The sequence below is a fragment of the Cupressus sempervirens genome, chromosome 1, assembly GCF_028749045.1.
Source record: "Cupressus sempervirens isolate cs-2001-9-10 chromosome 1, ASM2874904v1, whole genome shotgun sequence".
NCBI lineage: Eukaryota > Viridiplantae > Streptophyta > Pinopsida > Cupressales > Cupressaceae > Cupressus > Cupressus sempervirens.
The window spans coordinates 562,900,543-562,923,439 of record NC_143118.1 but is presented as its reverse complement, the minus strand read 5'-3'; the positions used below and the strand labels follow the sequence as shown (position 1 = coordinate 562,923,439).

Sequence of the window (22,897 nt, the reverse complement as noted above, 5' to 3'; positions counted from 1 at the left end):
GTGCAAGGCAAAGATGGTCAGGTTTTTTTGTGAAGGCTATAGGGGTTTCGGGAGGCTTGGGTATATTATGGAACCCAAGGCTCCTTAAGGGTGAGCCCGTCGTTAAGAAAAGATACTGGCAAGCCCTTCATTTTTCTTCTTTGATAGTAAATTTCTCAAAGGTGCTGATTAATGTGTATGGACCCACTAAATCAGACGAGAAAAAGGCTATATGGTGTGAGATATCGTCCTTTCTTGCCACTTTGGGGAATGAATTAAGGTTGATCGTAAGAGATTTCAATGCAACTTTGAGTACAATGGACAAGAAGGGGGCAGTCTATTCCTCGGGCACTGTACAGGCATATTTCCAACACCTTGTACAGAGTAACATGCTCTCAGGAGTACCTATGAAGGGGGGCAAGCCCTTCATTTTTCTTCTTTGATAGTAAATTTCTCAGAGGTGCTGATTAATGTGTATGGACCCACTAAATCAGACGAGAAAAAGGCTATATGGTGTGAGATATCATCCTTTCTTGCCACTTTGGGGAATGAATTAAGGTTGATCGTAAGAGATTTCAATGCAACTTTGAGTACAATGGACAAGAAGGGGGGAGTCTGTTCCCTGGGCACTGTACAGGCATATTTCCAACACCTTGTACAGAGTAACATGCTCTCAGGAGTACCTATGAAGGGGGGCCACTTTACATGGACAAATAGAAGGAAGGGATTCTCTCATATTGCGGAGAAATTAGACAAAAAAAATTTGTCTGGGGAGTAAAAGTCCTTACCTATCGTCTTCGAAGGAAGAATTTTGGGACTATGTACAACTAGTTTTCCCGGGTCTTAATTAACAACTAACATACTCAAAGAAATACAGTTACTACTTCATTTTCATAGGAAGACAGTTAAATCAATTTCGTTCATATGAAAGAGATTGACGGTTAAAAATCAGTAAAACAAAATTTCTTAACTAAGAACTTAAAACACAATCAAGGAATTTACTATAGAAATTAAAATCCACATACCATGGAATTTGAAATCTGAAATCATTGTAGGGATGCTTTTGCAACCACCCAGGTTAGTCCACAAATACCACTATAACAATATCAAATAACAACTACCATCCAATACCATTATATCAAAATCAAATATCGATTACTATTAAATACCACTATATTAAATTAGGGCATCACATACCACTGTATCAATTAGGGCATCAATTACCATTGGATCATTTAGGGCTTCAAATAACACTATATCACTTAGGGCTTCAATTACCACTGGATCATTTAGGGCATCAGATACCACTGTATCAATTAGGGCTTCAGTTACCACCGTATCATTTAGGGCTCCAGATACCACTGAATTAATTAGGGCTCCAAATACCATTGTATCATTCTTTTCCTTCCAATTGCTTAATTGTGGCAATAACTCAAGATTAGAAGATATGCTCATTTTTATTATTCATATAAATGAAAGTTTGATATATCAATTCATCGAATAAATCTATCTCTCGCAATCTAAATGTAAAATAACTATAACAAAGATATAACTCAATTATTCTTACCTTCTTGCATATACATCATAAAAGTGATAATACCTATTCTCCAACAAACAATTGAATGTATAGCTTATCTTTGTCTGTTGTACATCTGACAACTATGGGAGAGGTGAAACATTGTCAGGGGCTTAACCACCCAACCTCGGACCTTATCTTATTCCCCACACAATCTCTAACAAGAAAGACCCTCCCTACCCGGAATAGACAAGGATCATCTATCATCTACTGAGCATCTTGATATTTAAACACACCACTAGACTTGACAGCAGGAGTTCCAATAATAGGATCATGCATGAGTTATTAAATGATTCATATTAAAAATGATAAACATTGTTATGTCATAACTGATATTGTTTTTCATGTTATTGCAAATTCCTTTATCTCACCTCTTCACTCTTTTCCTTGGCTATACAGTCGGGTGAATCCTAGGTGTTCAGAATTATCAGAACAGGTTTTGTCAATTATATAAGAAGATTACATGCATCCAGCATTTCACAATCTGTGATTACATGATTATGTTCTTTAAAGATTCCAGAATTGATTATGATATCCAATGGCATAATAATTTATGGATCCTTACCAAGGTTAGTTCTCATTGGCCATGAACAAGGCTAAATTAAAGAAGTTCAAATCTATAAATTCAAACAAGATATTAATTAATGACAATTGATTTCTTCTAGCATTCCACATTTCTATGATTAAAAACTTACAGAAACACTCTGTATTTTGGCTTCCATTGGTTTAATTCTTTATGATTTCAAGACTTGGTGACAGTGTGTGTTTACCTAAGGTTGGAGCGTTCACTTGGCTAGTAGGCAATGGTAAAATTTTAACTAGGGAAAGGTTGAAAAAGATGGGCTTTCAAGGACACTTTAGATGCCCCCTATGCCAAAATGCTCAAGAAAATTTAGACCATCTGCTACTCCACTACAGTTTCTCTCAAGTGGCATGGGGGATGATCAGATCAAAATTGGGTGGGCTAGCCCACTAACAGAAACACTAAAGGGTTGGTTGGAAGCATGGCCAACTAAGAGTAACAAACACGTTTTTGCATTAGCGTGGAGGGTAAAATTGGTAATCACACTTTGAGAGCTTTGGAAAGAAAGGAACAGGAGAATCTTCCAGGATGAGGAATGGTCGCTGGGCGGCGACTAGAGCGTGCCATTGCAGAAGCAATATCATCGGCATCATCCTCATCAAGCTTTCAGAATGCAACATTCACAAGGAAAGACACCAAAATTCAATCAAGCTTCCCAACTATCAAATTTCAGCCCGTTTTTGGGCTTTTTAGGTTTAATCCTAAACAGAAAAGGGAGAAACTGTTTTGGCTGCCACCGGAGGAAGGATAGGTGAAAATTAACTTTGATGGGGCTACTCGGGGGAATCTGGGGGTCTCTGGTTGTGGGTGTATTTTAAGACATCATCAGGGCAACACTCTTGCTTTTGTGGCCAAACGACTAAAGGATGGAACAAATAATGTGGCAGAATGTGTAGCGGCTAGAGAGGCTTTAGTCTTAGGGGCTAAATTGGGTATCCGCCGAGTGCATCTTGAAGGTGACTCGGAGATGATCACTAATGGAATAAAGCGAGGGAAGCTGGAAGCGTGGCATCTTGACAAACACATAAAGTAGATTAGATGCTTGTCAATGGAGTTCGAGGACTTGAAGGTTTCCCATGTCTACAGAGAAGCTAACAAGGTGGCGGACAAGCTGGCCAATATGGGTGCGTATGCAACTTTGGGAGTTCAGAAGGAAACTTTGAAGACCTTAGACTTCTTGACTTGGAATAAAGATTGGAAAACACAATGAAGAGGCCAAAAAAGCATTTTTGCTAATTAATGAAAGGAGTACAGCACAATTATAAGTCAATACTCCCGACAGCACTCAAGGAATATCAATCCCCCACACGTGATAGAATTTACAATTATTTATTGACACCCCGCATAGCAAAGGCTTCCAGATTGTTCAAAGTGCACATTTCCAAGGAGGAAATGCAAGGTACTTTACAAGGTTTTCAGCAAAGAGGAGAAAATGGAGGCCAATTTTGTGCTTGAGTCAAATAATCAAATGCAATCATATGACAAAAAGATCACTATTAGGCATCTTAAAAACATTTTCATGTTTGATGAGGCAGAGTTCTTGGAAGGCATCCAGGAAATGTTTGGAATGGAGTATCTAGACTCCTACTGGAGGAGACGCTCCAACTTGGATGTGGCTTCGCCCTTTTTTGCGTTGGCATTTATTGTGGGTGAGACCAAGGAGGAAGTTCGAAGGGTTGTGGCAGCATGTGTTGACCCACAATGGCTGCAGGGGCTGGATGAAATTGTGAACAAAACCATTCTGGGTGTGGGATTGGAGATGGGCCAAGAGAGCCTAATCAGGGGAGGGGATACTTCGGTTCAACCCCTAGTTGTCTGGTCATCGGCGAAACCACAAGGTGTGCATATTCCGTAGGCAGAGAAAGAATGGAAGAAGGTTTTGGATTTCCTATAGGAGAAGATATGGGTGTCGAGTGAGGAGAGGCGGGATTTATGAAGGCGATGCCACGCAAGAGCGTGACAACTCCAAGGCAGCCGCTATGACACCAGATTGAGAGGATAGCTCTGAAGAATGCTGGCCAGTCCATAATGAAAGGAATGTGACTGGACATCTCCATGATTGAAGAGGTGGGCACAAGCAATATGGGTAGTAAGTGGAGCCATGGATCCCGTCCTCTCAACACACCAAGGTCAGTTTAGGACAATCGAACTATTCCGAACTTCATGACGGAGGAAGCGGCGAAGTGGTTTAAGGACTAAGCACATATGGCTAGCGGAGGTGGACAGTGGCATTGCATTGCCTTGGGCAGTTAAACATTATTTTTTGTAATCTTTTGTGGGTTGGGACGCTATGGTGTTTTGGTAGGGTGCTAATGCCCTTTTTTATGTTTAACGTCTATATATGTCTATGGGGTAGGGATGATATATGTTTGTAATGCTTTTGGCCAACCATACTTTTCGCAATTGGATGAAATTCCCCTTCTTATTATCAATGAAAATCAAAAAATGTTACCTATCAAAAAAAAAAGACCTACACCAAATGAGAAACACAAAGGAAATGTTTTTCCATTTCAGCAACTCTTAAGAGTATGCTAAAGTGTTAACTTGTAATTATTTAAGTAGGATTTTGGTGTCTATATTGTTTTTAAGGTACCAAAAATCTCCTCCAATAATTTAGACAATTGTGGTAAGTATATGTGTTATTAATGTCATTTACAGTCATATCCATATTGGGGTTTTATAAAAACAGTCATATCCATATCTGAAATCATATCCGTGTCCATACAACTTTGTATGGAGGTTGTAAAGGACTGCCAAAGGAAAAAATAGAAAGATTCTTGAGAATTTTATAATGAACCTTGTCTAGAACACGTTTAATGTTACAAAATTAAATGGCTTCACTCTCAGCACGAAACAAAGAGGACCAGATGACTCAATTTATTATTGATTTATTATCAGGAAGAGATGGAGCCAATTCTGCCTAAAAATTTTACTATATTTGGAAGAAATGAAATGTGATTAATGTCATTACAGTCATATCCATATTGGGGTTCTACAAAAACAGTCATCTCCGTATCTGATATCATATCCGTGTCCATACAACTTTGTATGGAGGTTCTATCAGTCGTATCCATGTTGGGGTTCTACAAAAACAATCATATCCATATCTGATATCATATCCGTGTCCATACAACTTTGTATGGAGGTTGTAAAGGACTACCAAAGGAAAAATTAGAAAGATTCTTGAGAATTTTATAATGAACCTTGTCTGGAACAAATTTAATGTTACAAAATTAAATGGCTTCAATCTCAGCACGAAACAAAGAGGACCAGATGACTCGGTTTATTATTGATTTATTATCAGGAAGAGATGGAGCCAATTCTGCAAAGATATTTTACTATATTTGGAAGAAATGAAATGTTATTAATGTCATTACAGTCATATCCATATTGGGGTCCTACAAAAACAGTCATATCCATATTGAGGTTCTACAAAAACAGTCATCTCCGTATCTGATATCATATCCATGTCCATAAAACTTTGTATGGAGGTTGTGAAGGACTGACTGCCAAAGGAAAAAATAGAAAGATTCTTGAGCATTTTATAATGAACCTTGTCTAGAACACATTTAATGTTACAAAATTAAATGGCTTCAATCTCAGCATGAAACAAAGAGGACCAAATGACTCAATTTATTATTGATTTATTACCGGGAAGAGATGGAACCAATTCCGCCTAGAAATTTTACTATACCTGGAAGAAATAAAACCTTTCTTAGGAATTTGGAGGAGGTAAGTATCTTTCATGACAGAAGAATTTTTACAGAGACACAAATGGCTGGTATAATCTTTCCACAGTCCATAAAGAGTAGATGAAAAGCTTCAGGAGAAACAACTGTGTGAAAAATTTTGAATCAACATTTAAAATAACTCTCTGTGATTCATCATCAAGTAAAAGGACTATGAGAAAAATGAGATGCAGATTCACTTTATAGATGTTGGGGGATAGTAGAAAGAGAAAACCAAATTGAGAGAGAGAGGTAGTCGAGAAAGATAAAAAAATAAAAATAATATCAAATCTCATTTAATGCTGAGCATGAGAACATGAATAAGTAGGAAAACAAAAAAATTATGATTATATGGAGTAAGACAGACCTTCAATTTCCATTAAAAATTAAATGAATCAAAGGAGACCCCTGTTGGGATCCTAATTAGGATCATTTGTAACCTATATGGGTCCTTTACACCTTTAAATGGGCAGAATTATCAATGGATGTTGTCAAGAAAGCAATGTTAGAATATTGAAATGAGCTAATATATAAACAAAAGTTCAAACAAATTAATATGGACCTAAAAAAAGACATACCCCAATAGAATACATCAATGCTGCTCGCAAACTAGCAGGAAGCTGCTGAGTGGCCGCCATCTCAAAAAAGGTTGGCCGACTGCCTTGTCCTCCAACCTGGAACAACATCTTTGTTTACTCCCCTCACCTTCTAATTGTTCCTTCCTGATCTGTAGATAATAAAAAACTCATATGCTCAATATACTTGTAATGGCAGCATATCAAAAGTACTTTAAACATGACCAAAGAATACAAATCAAGTACCCAGATCACATTCTACAGAAACTTAAATGTACCATTCAATCGATCCACATAAATATCATGAAATTTTTTTGCCTAAACTGAGAACTTGGTGATCCCCTTTGACAAACAATTATTTGCAACATTCATTTCACTTGTGGTATTATATGCACATTGTTTCAAAAGCAGTAATATTTGTACAAGAATGCAGTTCTACTAATTTAGTATAATTCATTGTCGGGTATAAGGTATCAATACTCGATGATGTATTGAAGTAAGTTGTGATAACCAATCTTTGTACAAACATTTTTGGCTCTGTATGAAAATCACATATCATAAATTGAGCCAGTGAGGCATTGAAAAAGTCTATTTATAAGATAGCACAGTCAATGAGACATATATACAACCAGTGAGGCATTGTGATAAATTAATTTCACACGAGGCAGTGAGGCAATTCGAGTGGGTTTTATTCCCCAAAGGGTTTCCACTTGGGACAAATCATTGTGTCATATTATTTCTATGTGTCTTGCTTATATTGTTATTCTTTTTGTTTTACCCATTGTTCTAAGTTTGTAAAGTAAAAGAGTTTGAACTAAGTCATACCACTAAGTCACTCACCCCCCTCTCAGTGGTATTATACTCCAACAATTGGTATCAGAGCCACACCCTTTCTCTTAGGGTTTCCTGGTTAAGGAGTACAGTACATGGCTAGTCAAGAAGATGTGTCTAGTTTTAGGGCACCTTTGTTCGATGGCACTGGATATGCGGTCTAGAAATACAGAATGAAATGCCATTTAAAGTCCTTAGAATATGAAGTATGGACAGCAATAGAAACTGCCTATAGTAGTACAACACCGTCTTCTACTACTGATGAAAAGAAGGCGTATGAAAGTGACACAAAGGCATCTAATGCCATTTGTAGTGGTCTGTCTAATGATGTACCTTTTAAGGTAATGCAATGTGAAAATGCTGAGTCTATTTCGGACAAACTATCAAATATATAGGAGGGAGATTAGATAAAGTCAAAGAAGCCAACTTACAAGCTTATAGTGAAAGATTTGAAAGTCATTAAATGAATAAACAAGAGAAAAATGCTGGCTATTTTTTCCAATTTCAGATGATGTGATTTCGATAGGAGGTCTTGAAGAAACCTTAGAAGAGGCTACAATTGTAAAGAAGGTTCTATGATCTTTGACATCCAAACATGATTCAAAGATATCAGCTGTTGGGGAAAGGGATATCAATAAGGTAACTATTGACACCCTTCATAGTATTTTTACTGCATATAAAATAAGGACTAATATTGATTCTCCTAGCAAAGAATCTGCCTTTAAATGTGTAAAGTATATACAAATTCAGATTCAGGTAAAACTGAAAATAATAAATCTACATTTGTTAATAAGCTTAGAAGAGGATCTAGTAGATACAAAGGAAAATTGTCTTTTAAATGTTATATTTGTGGTCAAATAGAAATTTATGCACCTCAATGCCCAAACAAGTATATTGAGAGTGATGATGATGAAACTGAAAGTAATGAGTCATCACAGATGTCACTGATAGTGGTTCAAATGAAACACTTGGAGGAAATAAGTAAACTCTCTTCATGGCTATTGTATCTCCCAATGTACCTCAAGAAAGTAGTATATCTAAATTTTCAGAGTCTGAAATTGATTTTAAAGGAGTCTGAAAGTAGCTCCTAAAGAATTAAAAAGATCAAAGAAAGAAGTTCAAAGCAATAAAAATAAAGATGTAGAGTTGGTTTCTGCCCTAAAATTACAGAAAGAAAAGAAAAAAATGAATTATTGAGATTACTCAAGAAAAACAGCATTGTAAAGAACATAAAGGTTGCTTGTTAGAAGTAGAAATTGTTGATCTACAAAATCAACTTGCCTCTTGCATCGAATTATCTGATATGTCTGCCAAGCAAATAGGAGAATCATCCAAGGAGACTAAGGAAGGTAAATCTAATTCTCATTTATTTGATTGTTGTTTCAATTGTGACTATACAGTAAGGAGTACTCATCACTTTTTGTTTGATCCGCACATGGAGGAGTTGATGAGGCACAGGTGTGGGTTGGCTCAGAGTTGGTATCATCCATTGAGGGATGGAAGTCTGCCATCTCTAGAAGATGGGATTAAAGACTGCAAGAATCCGACTCTGATGATTTTGGGAGAGTACTCATAGGGGCACCTATTAGTTTTCCATTATAGGGATATGTATCCGAGAGAGTTGGACACTTCCATATCACAGTGTTCTCATGCGGATACAAGGATACAAGGTGATTATGGTGTTAGTTGCTCAGTTGGGTTACTTGAAGAGAGGGGTCTTGAAGAGGTTAGATGTAGTTGTGAGATTGCAGATTCCTTCAATGGATTGCATCTCCTAAGGGCCGATGGATGCGAGAGCACTTTGTTTCGGGACACGAGTATTGGTAGAGTTAGTAATATAACTTGGGTGGGTTCCACCGATGGCTTCACCACTTTACTAATCAGTTGAGTAATGTGAGGGTGATTTAGCCAAGGGCCTCATACCTTGATTTGTTAGAGAGAAAGTTCTTGCAATCAAGCCACCTTTTCTTTCCTTTTTATTGTGTATGGGTTGTTTTGTATTTTAGCATATCTCTCAAAGGAGAATATTGGTCGAATATGATGGTTGTTTAACAACTTGACTCTAGATATAGCTGTGAACGCTAGGCATTACCTCTCTAGTTTGCTAATATGGATTGTTGCTTTTTGTAGCATTTGTCCTTGAGATTTGTGTATGGTTATAGCCCATTCCATTGTGAGGGGTATTTTCCTTTGACTACCCAGTGTTATTGGAGGTATTGGTACAACCTTGGGATCGATTTGGTTTCATGGTGGCCCATTCCAATTTTCATTCCTTACTAAAGCATACATTGAAACATTTGGTGGTCCTAAGCCAAGGCTATAAGCAATGTTTGTTACTTCATTGAGAGCTCCATTTACAAACCTTGCTTGTGTCCATATGTTTGTGGTCAACATGATGTGCAGCCCTTTGCAACATAATTCCTATTTTTCAAGTTGTTTATTATAGGATACAATGTTTTTTGTGAATTGGGTGTTTGTTGCTATACTTATCATGATTGGGCAATTTAACATTTTCAACTTTCTTTTATTATGCAGTCTAACTAAATCATTGGTAGCAAACAGGTACATTGCACTGTTGAATTCTTCCATTTTGATTAATGTAACATATTTGTTTGTTTGAGTCATCAGGAGCTACCAATTTTCTTGCTATAGATCTCCATTTTGTATATTCTTTAATACTTGATGAAATTGTGTGTGTTGTACTTTCACCATGTTGGTGAAATATTGTTTGCAGGGTGAAAATTGTTGAGATCTACTCCTACAATGTGCTCTTATGCAATTGTAATGCATATATGGGCTTATCCATCATGGGTGGTAACAGCACAAGGTCACCTACCAAGATTATAAAATGTCACCAAAGCTTGGGTGTTGACTATGTGGAAACACTTAGCATTAACTATTGTCTATTTTTAGAAACATCTTTGGCCCTATGAAACTCATTTCATCAATAAGAATGTATCTGATGTGCTTTGATTCCTCTTGGAATGTTGCTAATGCTTGTCCTTGAAGTGGCTACATTTCATTAATGAGGATCCTGACAATTGAATGTATAGTTGTTGCATGTATGTTCAATGAAGCAATTCTTAATAGAGCCAGTGTGAGGTGTTATTTTTCTCTTGTAGTCACTTAGTGTTGAGTGCACTTCTTATGCATATTATAAAGTAGGATTTTCTTGTCCTAGTTGTTCCTTCAATGATCATGTATAGTGGGTTGGCAAAGGGGCATTTTCTATGGTTTGTAAGTACTTTTGAGTGGTGCCTCTTTATTTTCTAATAATGTATAGCTTGGAATGTCAACTTGGGCATCATGGTCCCATCCTGACAACATGATTTACTTGCATTAATGAACTACGCTTTGCAGTTTCTTGTAATAGTTTGGGAATCATGCTCTGATTGCATTTGTAGTTGGTATCAAACTCACGCTCAGCAAGCATGTCATGTTCATCTAGGTTAATATTTTTTGACAGTCCCATTTGGGAAAATAGTTCCCATTTGTTCATCTCTTATGTGTCTCCCATGGTTGTGTCATTGTCACTCTCTTCTTCTTCTTCATTTGGTTGAGCTTCCTCCTAGGTGATGTGATTTGCGCACCATACATTGTATTTGGCTGCATTCATTTTTCCCAATTTGTAATTATTGAATCCTTGTCAAGTATTAGGTTACTCTCTATGAGGTGAAAATATCTGTTTAAGTGTAGCTCACTCCAATAGAATATTTTCCAGTGCTCTGAATTGTCATCTAAAATGGTGTAGAACTTTGGGTAAACATTGACTATGGCTTTTTCCTATCTCTCTTTCCATTTGCAGTGTTTGCAATTTGCAGAATAAGAAAAAGATCTTGCAGATTCAAGTAGTGTTGTCGTCTTGAGTTCTCGAAGTCGTTCCATGTAGGCATGTAAATAGTTAGCCTGGACATGGTTGTCATCTATCGTCATTGTTATTCGATGTAACACTTTCCTACCAACATTCAAAGTTGTGTAAGAGTTGTTGCAAACTACAAGGGGCAATGTTTGCAGCATATAACATGTTTCTTGTGCTCCCATATCATGCTCCACCATAATCTCTATAATGAATTTGCTAGATATTATGAGGGTTGGGTTGTCTACCTATTGCATTGTATTATTCTTGTTAACATGTCAGTGCAGTTATCAGATGTTCTCTCTACTTTTGATGCATACTTAGCTATGTACTTGAAAACAAGTGCTTGTGATATGATAGCCTAGCAATCTATGTCGGCTCTCCATATCAACGACATTTCTCGATTGATGTCTCAAACATATCTAATAGTCTTATCTTATGACACAATGCTTCTATCTTGTCATTTCTTCTTATTGTTATGTTGAGCCCACGCACACCAAGATTCCTAATATATTAACAATTGAATTATTGCTTGTTCCTACAATTTTATTAATAGGAACAAAACTAAAATGTTGTGTCAATATAGAGAGATCATTCTATAGCCAACAAAAATATCCAGCCTACTATTTAGCTTGTTGTATATCTTGTTTGTGGATTTCACGATTCCTCTAGATAGTGTATATACTTTTCCAATAAGGATTTTCTGGTAATGTACATCGATAATGTCATTGAAATAGGTAGCCCATGTCTATGTACCTTCTTTATCTATTACCGACCAAAACTAAATACTCAACCAAGTCATCATTCGGATCAATTTTGGTGAATTTATCTTTTCATTGCTACACGTACTTTGATGATCCATCTTGTTTGGAATGGGTCCAGATGCTTAATATGGGTGAATGCGATTGGTGCTTTCATCCCATTTTGTGGAGGTTGAAACCCAAATGTTAGTTCTCCAATAGACGAAATTGCCAGGGTCATAGTTCCACTAGAAGAACAAACATTATCCAGGGGTTCATCAATGGCTTCTTCAGTGAGGCCTTTCTTTCTAGTCCAATAGGGTTTGGCTGGCCAAAGATGTTCTCGTGTGTTCTCGTGACTTCAAGATTAACAATTGTATTCCACCAATTATATTCATGCATGCATAGATATTAGATCCATAAAGTCGAAATCCTCACCAAAAACATGACCAAAAAACTATCATTAGCTGAACATGATGCTTACCTTATTTTTGTTCCTCTTGAGCAAGTGTAATTTGTCAAGCAAATGACCGTACCTACTTTTATTTCTTCCGCTATTATAAAAGTTCATTTTTTTACTGTTATTTCTAATGTGGAAAATTTCAGAGAGTTAAATTATTTTTCCAATGAATCTTGGTTAAAAGATTTATAAATTGCTATATTATATTAGGTTTTATGGTTTGCAATTTGTGCTACTATTATATTTTAAGTTTTGTAAGAAAATAATTTTTATCTAAGCAATCAAAATGAATTTATGTTTGTATAAGCATTTTGTTATTTCTTATTTAAAGATGAAGATAGATTTCAAATATTAATTTGCAAAATATGTTTTACTATTAATTCATCTTGTTTCTAACAAAATACCATAATGATCTTTGTACTATGGCGTTGTTTGTGTTCACAACTTGAATTTTTTGGACTGTAAAGTTACATCATCAAGCAGCTCAAGTATTATAGTAACTCGCACTTTCCAATCATGAAATTCCACTTTCTTTCTTTCTTTGCAAAATAACAAAGTCTCTTCTTTTTAGTTTTTCTCTTTGGTACATATTACTTTACATATAAGTTTCTTTTAGTTGGAACATAAGTACAACATAAAGATGTTGAGTAATCTAAGCTCCATCCCAATCACATGTTGCTTCCTGACAAGTTGCACCAAAAAATGTTCAAGTTTTTTAAGATTTTTACACCAAAAATATTTCTAGGTCGTCTCATTTTCATTAAAAAAAAATATGCATCTCAATGTCAAGGAGTTCCCCATCCCATAATATTCATCATATTTCAATCACATTGTAGATCCCAATATTTTTCCATCACCCCACATGCTACATGTTGTTCCTGCATAGCTTTCTCTACCATTTCTAAATCACAGTCCTGCACAGTCTGCATTGAAGGATTTGTCCAATTCACTTCCTCTACTATATCTTGACTATTAGTAGCAATGTTGTTGGTGAGGCTTTCAAGATTGTTTAGCTGCAGTCCCAACCAATTCTCAGAAGCAAAATCGGTTACCAATGTTCCGTTTCGGTCAGCTACCGATGGATAGGTATGTGTCTCTGAAGCATCTCTTGAAATGCTTAGATTATCTCTTGGTATATGTGTGTTCACCATATCTTACATCTTGCGCAAAAATAACAATTTAGGTAGCCTACAATCACCTCTACCATGGCTACTATGAGTAGATGTGCAAGACTTTCAATTATGTAAATTTTTTAATATAAAATTATTATTTTAAAACCATTCAAAGATTCTAATTCATTAATAATCTATATGCAAAAGCAATCTCCTCTATTTTATTTAGTACAATTGTCATATTTAGCGATTTACTGTATAAAAAAGTGCAGCAGACGGGTTGCGATGCTGTGCCCGGTCCCACCACCAAAAAATAGTGCGAAACAAAAACATAAAAATGAGCAGTTATAAATGCATTGATGGGAGTCCATGACGGGAAAACTATTGGGGACTGTTGATTCGCACAAACAGGTCTACTTTTTCATATTATAAGATTTTTTTATGATATTAACTTGCATCTTTTAAAATCTCAATCACTTAATCTTAATTTAAATTTATTTTCCTAAATAGGAACAATAATATTTCTTCAAACTACAAAAAAATGATTTTATTAATTCTATTTTAATTTATATACAATCAGTTTATTCTTCTGGTGAAATAACTAAGCGTGGACATGTATTGATCATGCCAATTTGAGAACAGACGTCTCTTTCTCTCTTAATTTTGCTACACAATTCTTACAATGCTCTTTAGCCTATAATGATTTTTCTAAGAGTGCAAGTTTTATCCTTTCTTAAGCTGCATCATTCCCTTACGTATTATCTATCCTATTCAATTTTCTCCTTGTCCAGATTTTGACAGAATTTGCAGGTCTTAGACATGCAAATGCCTTATGAAGCTGAAGCCTAGGTGTGGCTTCCTATCTAGCATAATCTCGCCCATAATTATTTTTATAGGTGCTGTTCGAAACGCTGGTATCCTGAATACAGGGGTAAAATTACTAAAAGGTTGCACAAGATGAATTATGTGCAGTGGGTCAATAATAGGTAAGATGGAGTTAGGTTTTAAAAGCCTTCAAGAACATTTCAATCAGGTAGTAGTGTGGAATAAGCTTAGGGCTTGATGTTCTTAGGCAACTGATCAGTCCAGATGTTTGAATCCCGATGTTTAAGCTTTTGATTCATGATTTTTAAGTCTTAGCCTTCAGCGTTGTTAGTTTTGTTAGCTTTGGACAGCTGTTTGTCCATATGCTATTATTTAGTATCTAATTGTTTTTGCTAACAAATTGGTTAGAGCAAGGACAATTATTTATTAAATAATTGACTTCTTTTAGAAGCAACTAGAAACCAATTTCGTTAGGGTTGGTAAGTTGTTTTATATCTCCACCGTCGATTGTAAATCAATCTCGGCCGTTGGTTTACCAACGAGAGTAGTATAAAAGGGGGTCTAGGGGGCATTTGGAGAACAAGAAGTTTGGAGAAACGTTTGCAGTGTTAGCAAACAGTCTTGCAGTGTTAGCAAGGGCGCAGTGTTAGCGCGGGAATAGCAGTGGGGAATATCAACGGGATAAATTAGGAGGTTGTCGGAGTTCTGCCAATGAGAGGCAAGGAATTTTGTATCTCTTGATTTGCTGAAGTTTAATATAATTCCTCATCTGTAGAACTGGTTTTCCCTTAGGGGTTTTTCCAAGAACAATTTGTCCGAAAATATTGTGTTCATTTTGTTGCGCATTTCTTTCCATATTTTATAAGTGAAGTTGCAGTTGTGTTATTTTTCGATATTAGCTGGGAATTTATTTTCAGCAGTTTAATAATCATTTATGATAGGAGATTAATAATCAGTGACTGCAATAGTTAGATTTTTCACATGGTATCAGAGCATTGTTAAGGGTAGAAGAGTTTTGCCCTAGGAAAGAAATTTTGATCTCTTTAGATTTATTATTGCTTTAAACCTTTGAGATGGCTTCAGCTAGTTTGAGAGATCAGGATAGATTGGATGGTGCCTCAAATTTTGGTGTCTGGAAGGCCAGAATTTCTTTATTGTTAGAAGAGAATGGTATCAAGGATTATGCTACCAGTGTTGTACCTGTACCAACGGATGCAACACAGCTTGCAGCATATAGGAAGGACGATGCCAAGGCGAGGAGGATAATCCTTGATGGTGTCAAGGATCATATTGTTCCACATATCTCAGAGCTAGATACAGCGAAGAAGATGTGGGACGCCATTCTGAATCTGTACCAGAATGCTACCACCAACAGGAAGTTGATTCTTAGAGAGAAGCTAAAGAATACCCGAATGAATCAGGGAGAAGACATCACAAGTTACCTCACCAGGCTCAGACTTGTCAAGGATGAGTTAGTAGCTGTTGGAGATAGCCCTAGTGATGACGAGCTAGTGAGAATAGCCCTAAATGGGTTTACTAAACAATGGAGTGTCTTTGTTCAAGTTGTCAGTGGACAAGATACTTTACCAAGTTGGGATCGACTATGGACTGATTTCACTCAGGAGGAGTTTAGACTAAGTCTTGTCAATGGGGCCAACAAGAGTCAGAAAAATGAGGTGAAACAAGAGAACGTTGCCCTAGCGGGTAAAGGGAAAGCAAAGAAGGGATCTAGCAAAGGATCGAATTCACAAAACGAAAAGAAGAAGAAGGACCTTTCTAAGGTCAAATGCTTTGGATGTCACGAGTTTGGCCACTATGTCAGTGATTGCCCAAAGAGGAAGAAGGGTAAGAAGCAGGTGGCAGCTTCAGCAAGTGCAGAAGAACTCTCCAGTAGAACGGAAGATGAGTTTGCACTCATAGCTTGTATAGTTAGCTCAACCTCACAGTGTGTTTGGTATATAGATAGTGGGGCGTCATTTCATATGACAGGAGTTAGAGAGTACTTCTCTAGTTACAAGGAGGAGGACACCAACATCCAGATTTCTATGGGAAACTTGTCCAAACTCAACCCTGTTGGGAAAGGGACTGTTCAGTTTCAGAGGGAAAATGGAAAGATAATCCCACTTCATGATGTGTTATATGTGTCAGGCTTAGGTATGAATTTGATTTTTGTATCTGTTCTTCAGGATAGCGGGTATAATGTACTCTTTAGAGGGACAAATGTGTTGATTAAGCACAAGGATTGGAAATCACCCATAACTATTGGAGTTCGGAGTGGTCGCCTTTATAGATTGCAATTTGATATTCCTAAGGCACCAATGAGCAACAGTAATCCTAGAGATCTTGGAGAGCTATGGCATAGGAGGATGGGCCATATTCATCATGGAGCACTTAGATTGCTTCGTGAGACGGTGACAGGTGTTCCAGAGGTGAGCACAGAGCATGACGATGTATGTAAGGGATGTGTGTTGGGGAAGTTTGCGAAAGCATCTTTTCCAAAGAGTGACACCAGATCTAAGGGTGTTCTTGATCTAGTACATTCAGATGTTTGTGGACCGATGTCGACGAAATCTCTCAGAGGATATGAGTACTATGTTACTTTTATTGATGATTTCTCTAGAAAGACCTGGATATACTTCTTGAAGACTAAGGATGAGGTTTTCAGTCGATTCCAAGAGTTTAAGGCTCTTGTGGAGAATTCGAAAGGAAAGAAGATAAAGGTTCTTCGGTCAGACAATGGAGGCGAGTACAAAGGAAATGTCTTCCAGGAGTTCTGCACCAGAGAAGGAATCAAGAGAGAATGGACTGTTCCTTACAATCCACAGCAGAATGGAGTTGCTGAGAGGAAGAACCGTTCTATATCAAAGGCAGCAAGAGCTATGCTACATGACCTAGACATGCCCCGTTACTTATGGACAGAGGCGTGTAATACAGCAGTCTATATCCAGAATAGAGTTCCACACAAGGTGCTAGGGAAGATGACACCAGAGGAGGCTTTCACAGGGAAGAAGCCAGATGTTAGTCACTTCAGGATATTCGAGAATTTGGCATATTGTCATATTCCTGGAGATACATGTACAAAGTTAGATCAGACTGCAGAGAGGGGGTACTTTGTTGGGTACAGTGAGACCTCAAAGGCATACAGGATTTTCATTTCGAGGACTAAAAGAATTATTGTCAGACGGGATGTCAAGTTCATGGAGGACAAGGCATTCAGGAGATCCAGAGATTTGCCAGCAGATGATTAGAGCGAGCAGCCAACAGAAGCTCCAAGACCAAGTCAAGAGCAACAAAGCTCAAGTACAGTTACCAGTACGAGTGTAGACTCAGTTAGTGAAGATTCACAGAGTATGGAGCAACAGGTGCAACAGGAAATGCATCTAGAAGACTTAGAGGTTGACATTTCATCCTCTACAGTTGGCAGCAGGAACCAAGTAGTTCCAAATACACAAAGGGATACTCAGGAGTTTGTGGGAGCTCCTAGGAAGAGTACTAGATAGCGAAGACAACCAGCCAAGTTCAATGACTATGTGGCATTAGTTAGTCAGTTGGTAGATAGTGAGCCTTCTAGCTATCAAGAAGCTGCAGAAAATCAGGTATGGCGAGATGCTATGGTTGAGGAATATTCTTCAATAATGCAGAATGATGTGTGGGAGGTAGTACCTAGACCAACAGATAGGGCTGTAGTTGGATCACGCTGGATCTATAAGATAAAGCACGGTGCAGATGGTAGCATCGAGAAATACAAGGCGAGGTTCGTGGCAAAATGGTTCTCTCAGAAGGAGGGAATAGACTATGAGGAGACATTTGCTCCAATTGCCAGGTATACTTCTATACGAGCTGTAATCTCACTTGCAGCACAGATGGGATGGCAAATCCATCAAATGGATGTCAAGACAGCATTCCTTAGTGGTGAGTTGAAGGAGGAGGTATACATAGAACAACCAGAAGGCTTTGTAGCACACAGCAAAGAGACCCACGTGTGCAAATTAAAGAAAGCATTGTACGGACTCAAGCAGGCTCCTAGAGCGTGGTATGAGCGCATTGATACATACTTGCAGAAAATGGGTTTTGTGAAGAGTGAAGCAGATGCTAACCTCTACTACTTGGTGGTTGGGGGTGAGATTCTCATTCTTGTTCTTTATGTGGACGACCTATTTCTTACAAGTTCACTAGGGCTCATAGTGGATTGCAAGAGGAACTTTGCAGAAGAGTTCGAAATGAAGGATTTAGGACTTATGCACTACTTTCTAGGCATGGAAGTGCGGCAGACAGATGGGGAGATTTTCTTTGGTCAAGGGAAATATTGCATTAAAATCTTGAAGAAATTCGGGATGGAGGATTGCAAAGCCATGTCTACACCCATGATCACGAATTGGAGGAAGGTAGATACAACTAAGGAGAAAGATGTAGATCCCACTTTATATAGACAGTTGATTGGTTCGCTTATGTATTTGGTCAACACTAGGCCAAATATAGCATTTGCAGTTAACTCTCTTAGTCAGTTCATGGTTGAACCAAAGAGAATGCATTGGATAGCGGCTAAGCATGTGCTACGTTACTTGCGTGGTACAGTCGAGTATGGGATCAGATATATTCGAGGTGAAGGTATCAGGTTGATAGGCTATACTGATGCAAATTGGGCAGGAAGTACAACAGACAAAAGGAGCACTTCAGGGTGTTGTTTCAACTTGGGATCAGGAGTTGTATCTTGGTTCAGCAGGAAGCAGAAGTCTGCGGCTCTAAGTTCAGCAGAAGTAGAATACATAGCAGCTAGCATGGCAACATGTGAAGCTATATGGCTTCGGAAGTTGTTAGTAGCCTTGTTTGGTCAGAAGGTTGAGACTACTGTGATACATTGTGACAATCAAAGTTGCATCAAGTTGTCTAAGAATCCAGTGTTTCATGATAGGTCTAAACATATAGATATCAGATATCACTTCATCAGAGATTGTGTACAAAGGGGAGTTGTTCAGCTATAGTACATACCTACAGAGGAGCAGGTAGCAGACATTCTGACTAAGGCATTGGAGAAGGCAAAATTTATCTTCTTCAGAGATAAGTTAGGTGTCCTACAGAACAGCTTCCTCGCTAAGAGGGAGTGTTAGTTTTGTTAGCTTTGGACAGCTGTTTGTCCATATGCTATTATTTAGTATCTAATTGTTTTTGCTAACAAATTGGTTAGAGCAAGGACAATTATTTATTAAATAATTGACTTCTTTTAGAAGCAACTAGAAACCAATTTTGTTAGGGTTGGTAAGTTGTTTTATATCTCCACCGTCACTTGTAAATCAATCTCGGCCATTGGTTTACCAACGAGAGTAGTATAAAAGGGGGTCTAGGGGGCATTTGGAGAACAAGAAGTTTGGAGAAACGTTTGTAGTGTTAGCAAACAGTCTTGCAGTGTTAGCAAGGGCGCAGTGTTAACGCGGGAATAGCAGTGGAGAATATCAGCGGGATAAATTAGGAGGTTGTCGGAGTTCTGCCAGTGAGAGGCAAGGAATTTTGTATCTCTTGATTTGCTGAAGTTTAATATAATTCCTCATCTATAGAACTGGTTTTCCCTTAGAGGTTTTTCCAGGGACAATTTGTCCGAAAATATTATGTTCATTTAGTTGCGCATTTCTTTCCGTATTTTATAAGTGAAGTTGCAATTGTGTTATTTTTCGATATTAGCTGGGAATTTATTTTCAGCAGTTTAATAATCATTTATGATAGGAGATTAATAATCAGTGACTGCAATAGTTAGATTTTTCACAAGCGTAAAATTCGTCCAGAATCTGAAGCCGGCTGCAGAAAGTTTGGATATATAAACTGCAAATCCCCAGGCCCTTATTTAGAGATTTTTAATGAAGTTGGAACGGAGCACAGATGTTGAAGCTGGCGATATAGGAGAGGGGATGGCCGGAGATGAATTCAACGAAGAGGATATCTGCCAAAACCTGGGGTTTGAAGAGGACAAAACAAGTGTTTAATCGGCAATCAAGCAGGAAGACCGAACGTTAAGAAGATAAAAAAATAGGAGGGGGGGCCGAAGTGATTAATTCGCAAGCCAAGCAAGTAGAGTGAACATGAAGAAGATAATAGTAGATAATTTCCCACAGTAAAAAATGACCATTAAATTTCTATGCGTACCTGAAGCGCGTTTGACGAACAACACGAACAGGGGACTGCGCTACACAACCATGGATGCGTTTTGGCGCCACTGTTCGTATTTTAAGGTTGGTTGGTTGTTCTCAGGCGCTGTTGGCGAGTTTAGAATAGTCGGCGCGACATTGCTGTGTTGGCACGCCGTTGGAGTTGAACATCTGAACGTATAATATAAAGAAATTCAATGCGAGCTCACATTTGGGCTGCAAAAATATAATTCAGCCATTTGATGAGTTCAAATTTTCAATCCATAATCTCCTATCAAGATTCAAGTATGCGATGTTCTTCAAAAATTCGCCAAATGTAGTACTGGTAGGGATGTTGATAGACGACTATAGGTTTGATATGTGAATAAAAGATTTATTTTTTATTTTTTATTGATATAGGGGAAGAGATGTGGTAGTTTTAATTAATTATTTCTTTTAAAAATTCAGAAAAAATGATAACATGTGTATGTGTACTAATAGTTGATAACATATGTATAAATAGTCAATCACACATGTATTAATATTTGAACATTTTTTAACTCTCTTGGTTGTTGATTGGTCCATCTGTACAAAAAGTACTATTTTTTTTTAGTGAGCGGCTATTGGGGGTGAACATAACGAGTATCAAGAGAACATTTTGAAATTGCACTTTTCTACCACTGTGCACTCCACAACCTCTAAAAAGATATTCGGAAATGTCCAAATATTGATACCTTAGCTTTAAGCTCTTGAGTCAATTATGAAGATACAAAGGGTTTAGGAGATCTATGTGCATGAAGTTAGCATGGGCGGCTACTAGGTCTCTTTCCTTATAAGTCAAGAATTTTATAATACGAGTTTAAGTTTTATTTTGAGGAAGAGAATGGCCTTGAAGGGGGAAAAATGGGTAGGAAATTATTTGAAATAATTTTCTTTTAAAAGAGGAGCTCCTACATTTTATTAGCAAGTTCGTGGAAAAGGAGTCGAACTAGAATTGCCCCACCAACTTGAGAATATTTTAAGAATGTTTTTCTTTTCATTTATCAAATATATAATTTGAAAAAAAATCTTTAAAAAGATCTTGGTCAAAAAAATAACTTTTTACCATATTTTTCTTATGCCACCTTCCTTAAATGTTGGAGTTTAAAATTTTTAACTCAAATAGACTACAAAATTCATGGGACCACCTCTTTAAAATATTCCTAAAAATATAACACACAACTCTCCTCCCATGGTCACCCCCACTAATTTTGAAGTAAATTTTAAAATATATATAATATTTTGTGTGATATAAAAATGTATTTATATTATGCATTTGATTATATTCAATTGGAGAGATAATTAATAACACTTTGAGTTTTTAGAGTTCTATAACTTCCTACTCTTTGGTTTTTAAATTTTAAATTCTTGTCTTTTGCACATGGTCGGTGCTCCTTCTTGACTGGACCCCTATCCCAAAGACTTTGTCACATCTTTTAGAGCCTACTTTATTGAAGGAATTATTTGTAGCAATTTGAATTTTTTGAGGCCTACAACTTCCCAGTCTTTGGTTTTCAAATTTCAAATTTTTATTTTTATGCACATGGTTGACATCCATAGATGGGATCTTGTCGCTCCTTATAGGACCCCCATCCCAAAGATTTTGTCAACTATTTTAGAGCCTATTGTAGACACTTAAAAATTACATGTCGACTATGTGTTACTATTTTACTGTGTTTGTCTTAATTGATTATTTAATTTTTATTATTTAATAAATTATTGTCATTCCCCCTAGTTCAAATTTCAAATTCAATATTCCTCAATTACATAATTAGATCATTTTAACTAATTATTTAATTGTTAGTTCTTAACTAATATTCCTTGGAGATTTCTTAATTATTCTTGTGAAAATTAATTAAATAGTTGTTATTATTTAATTAATTTCTCATCTTCATATTAATTACATAATAATATTATTTAAATATGTTTTCTCGGTATTATTTTAATTGGTAAATAGTTTATTTTATTAATAATAATTAAAAAGTTTATATCTAATGTACAAGAAAACTTGCAAATACCCAAATCAAAATTCTCATTTACATGCTCATGCTCATCAACAGCCATACCTATATAGGCAAACAACCTTAGACACACGTATATAGTGACTCAACTCCCTTCTATGACAAAATTGAGCTTTCATACACTCAACAGAACAAGATTTCATGCCAAAAAGATCAAACACATATACAATTTGATATTCTCAAGTTTGAAGAATCTTGATCATCCTCGGTGCATTATCATATTTCCTTAGTGTTGGGCCCCTAGCCCAAAAGCACCACCCCTACCCATCTCTAGTAATATAGTCCATTGTCTTTCCCTTCTTCCATTCATTGACCTTGTATAGTAATTTTGTCCACCATGTGGCACATCCTCATTACCAACCCCTAAGGTTCCCCAATAATCAACCAATAATTTTTTTAGCACCGACTTGTCGAATTCCTTCTTGCTCTACCTAGATGTGAGAACTCTTTCAATCC

At 37.0% G+C, this 22,897-nt stretch overlaps 1 protein-coding gene across 3 annotated transcripts in view; it reads right to left on the bottom strand.

Moving 5' to 3' along the window:
- Window positions 1–20,722, bottom strand: part of PEX12 (peroxin-12) — a 210,336-nt gene extending 189,614 nt beyond the window's left edge. The window contains exons 1-2 of one of the 3 annotated variants that reach the window (XM_089831031.1): window positions 20,401–20,722; window positions 6,445–6,593 (exon numbers count right to left, since the gene is read on the bottom strand). In XM_089831031.1, the coding sequence (XP_089687157.1) occupies window positions 6,445–6,552 (108 nt within the window). In that variant the 5' untranslated portion in view covers window positions 6,553–6,593; window positions 20,401–20,722. The remainder of the gene's footprint in view (window positions 1–6,444; window positions 6,594–20,400) is intronic. The other 2 variants (XM_089831036.1, XM_089831022.1) reach the window with 2 other exon arrangements.
- Window positions 20,723–22,897: the final 2,175 nt, after the last annotated feature.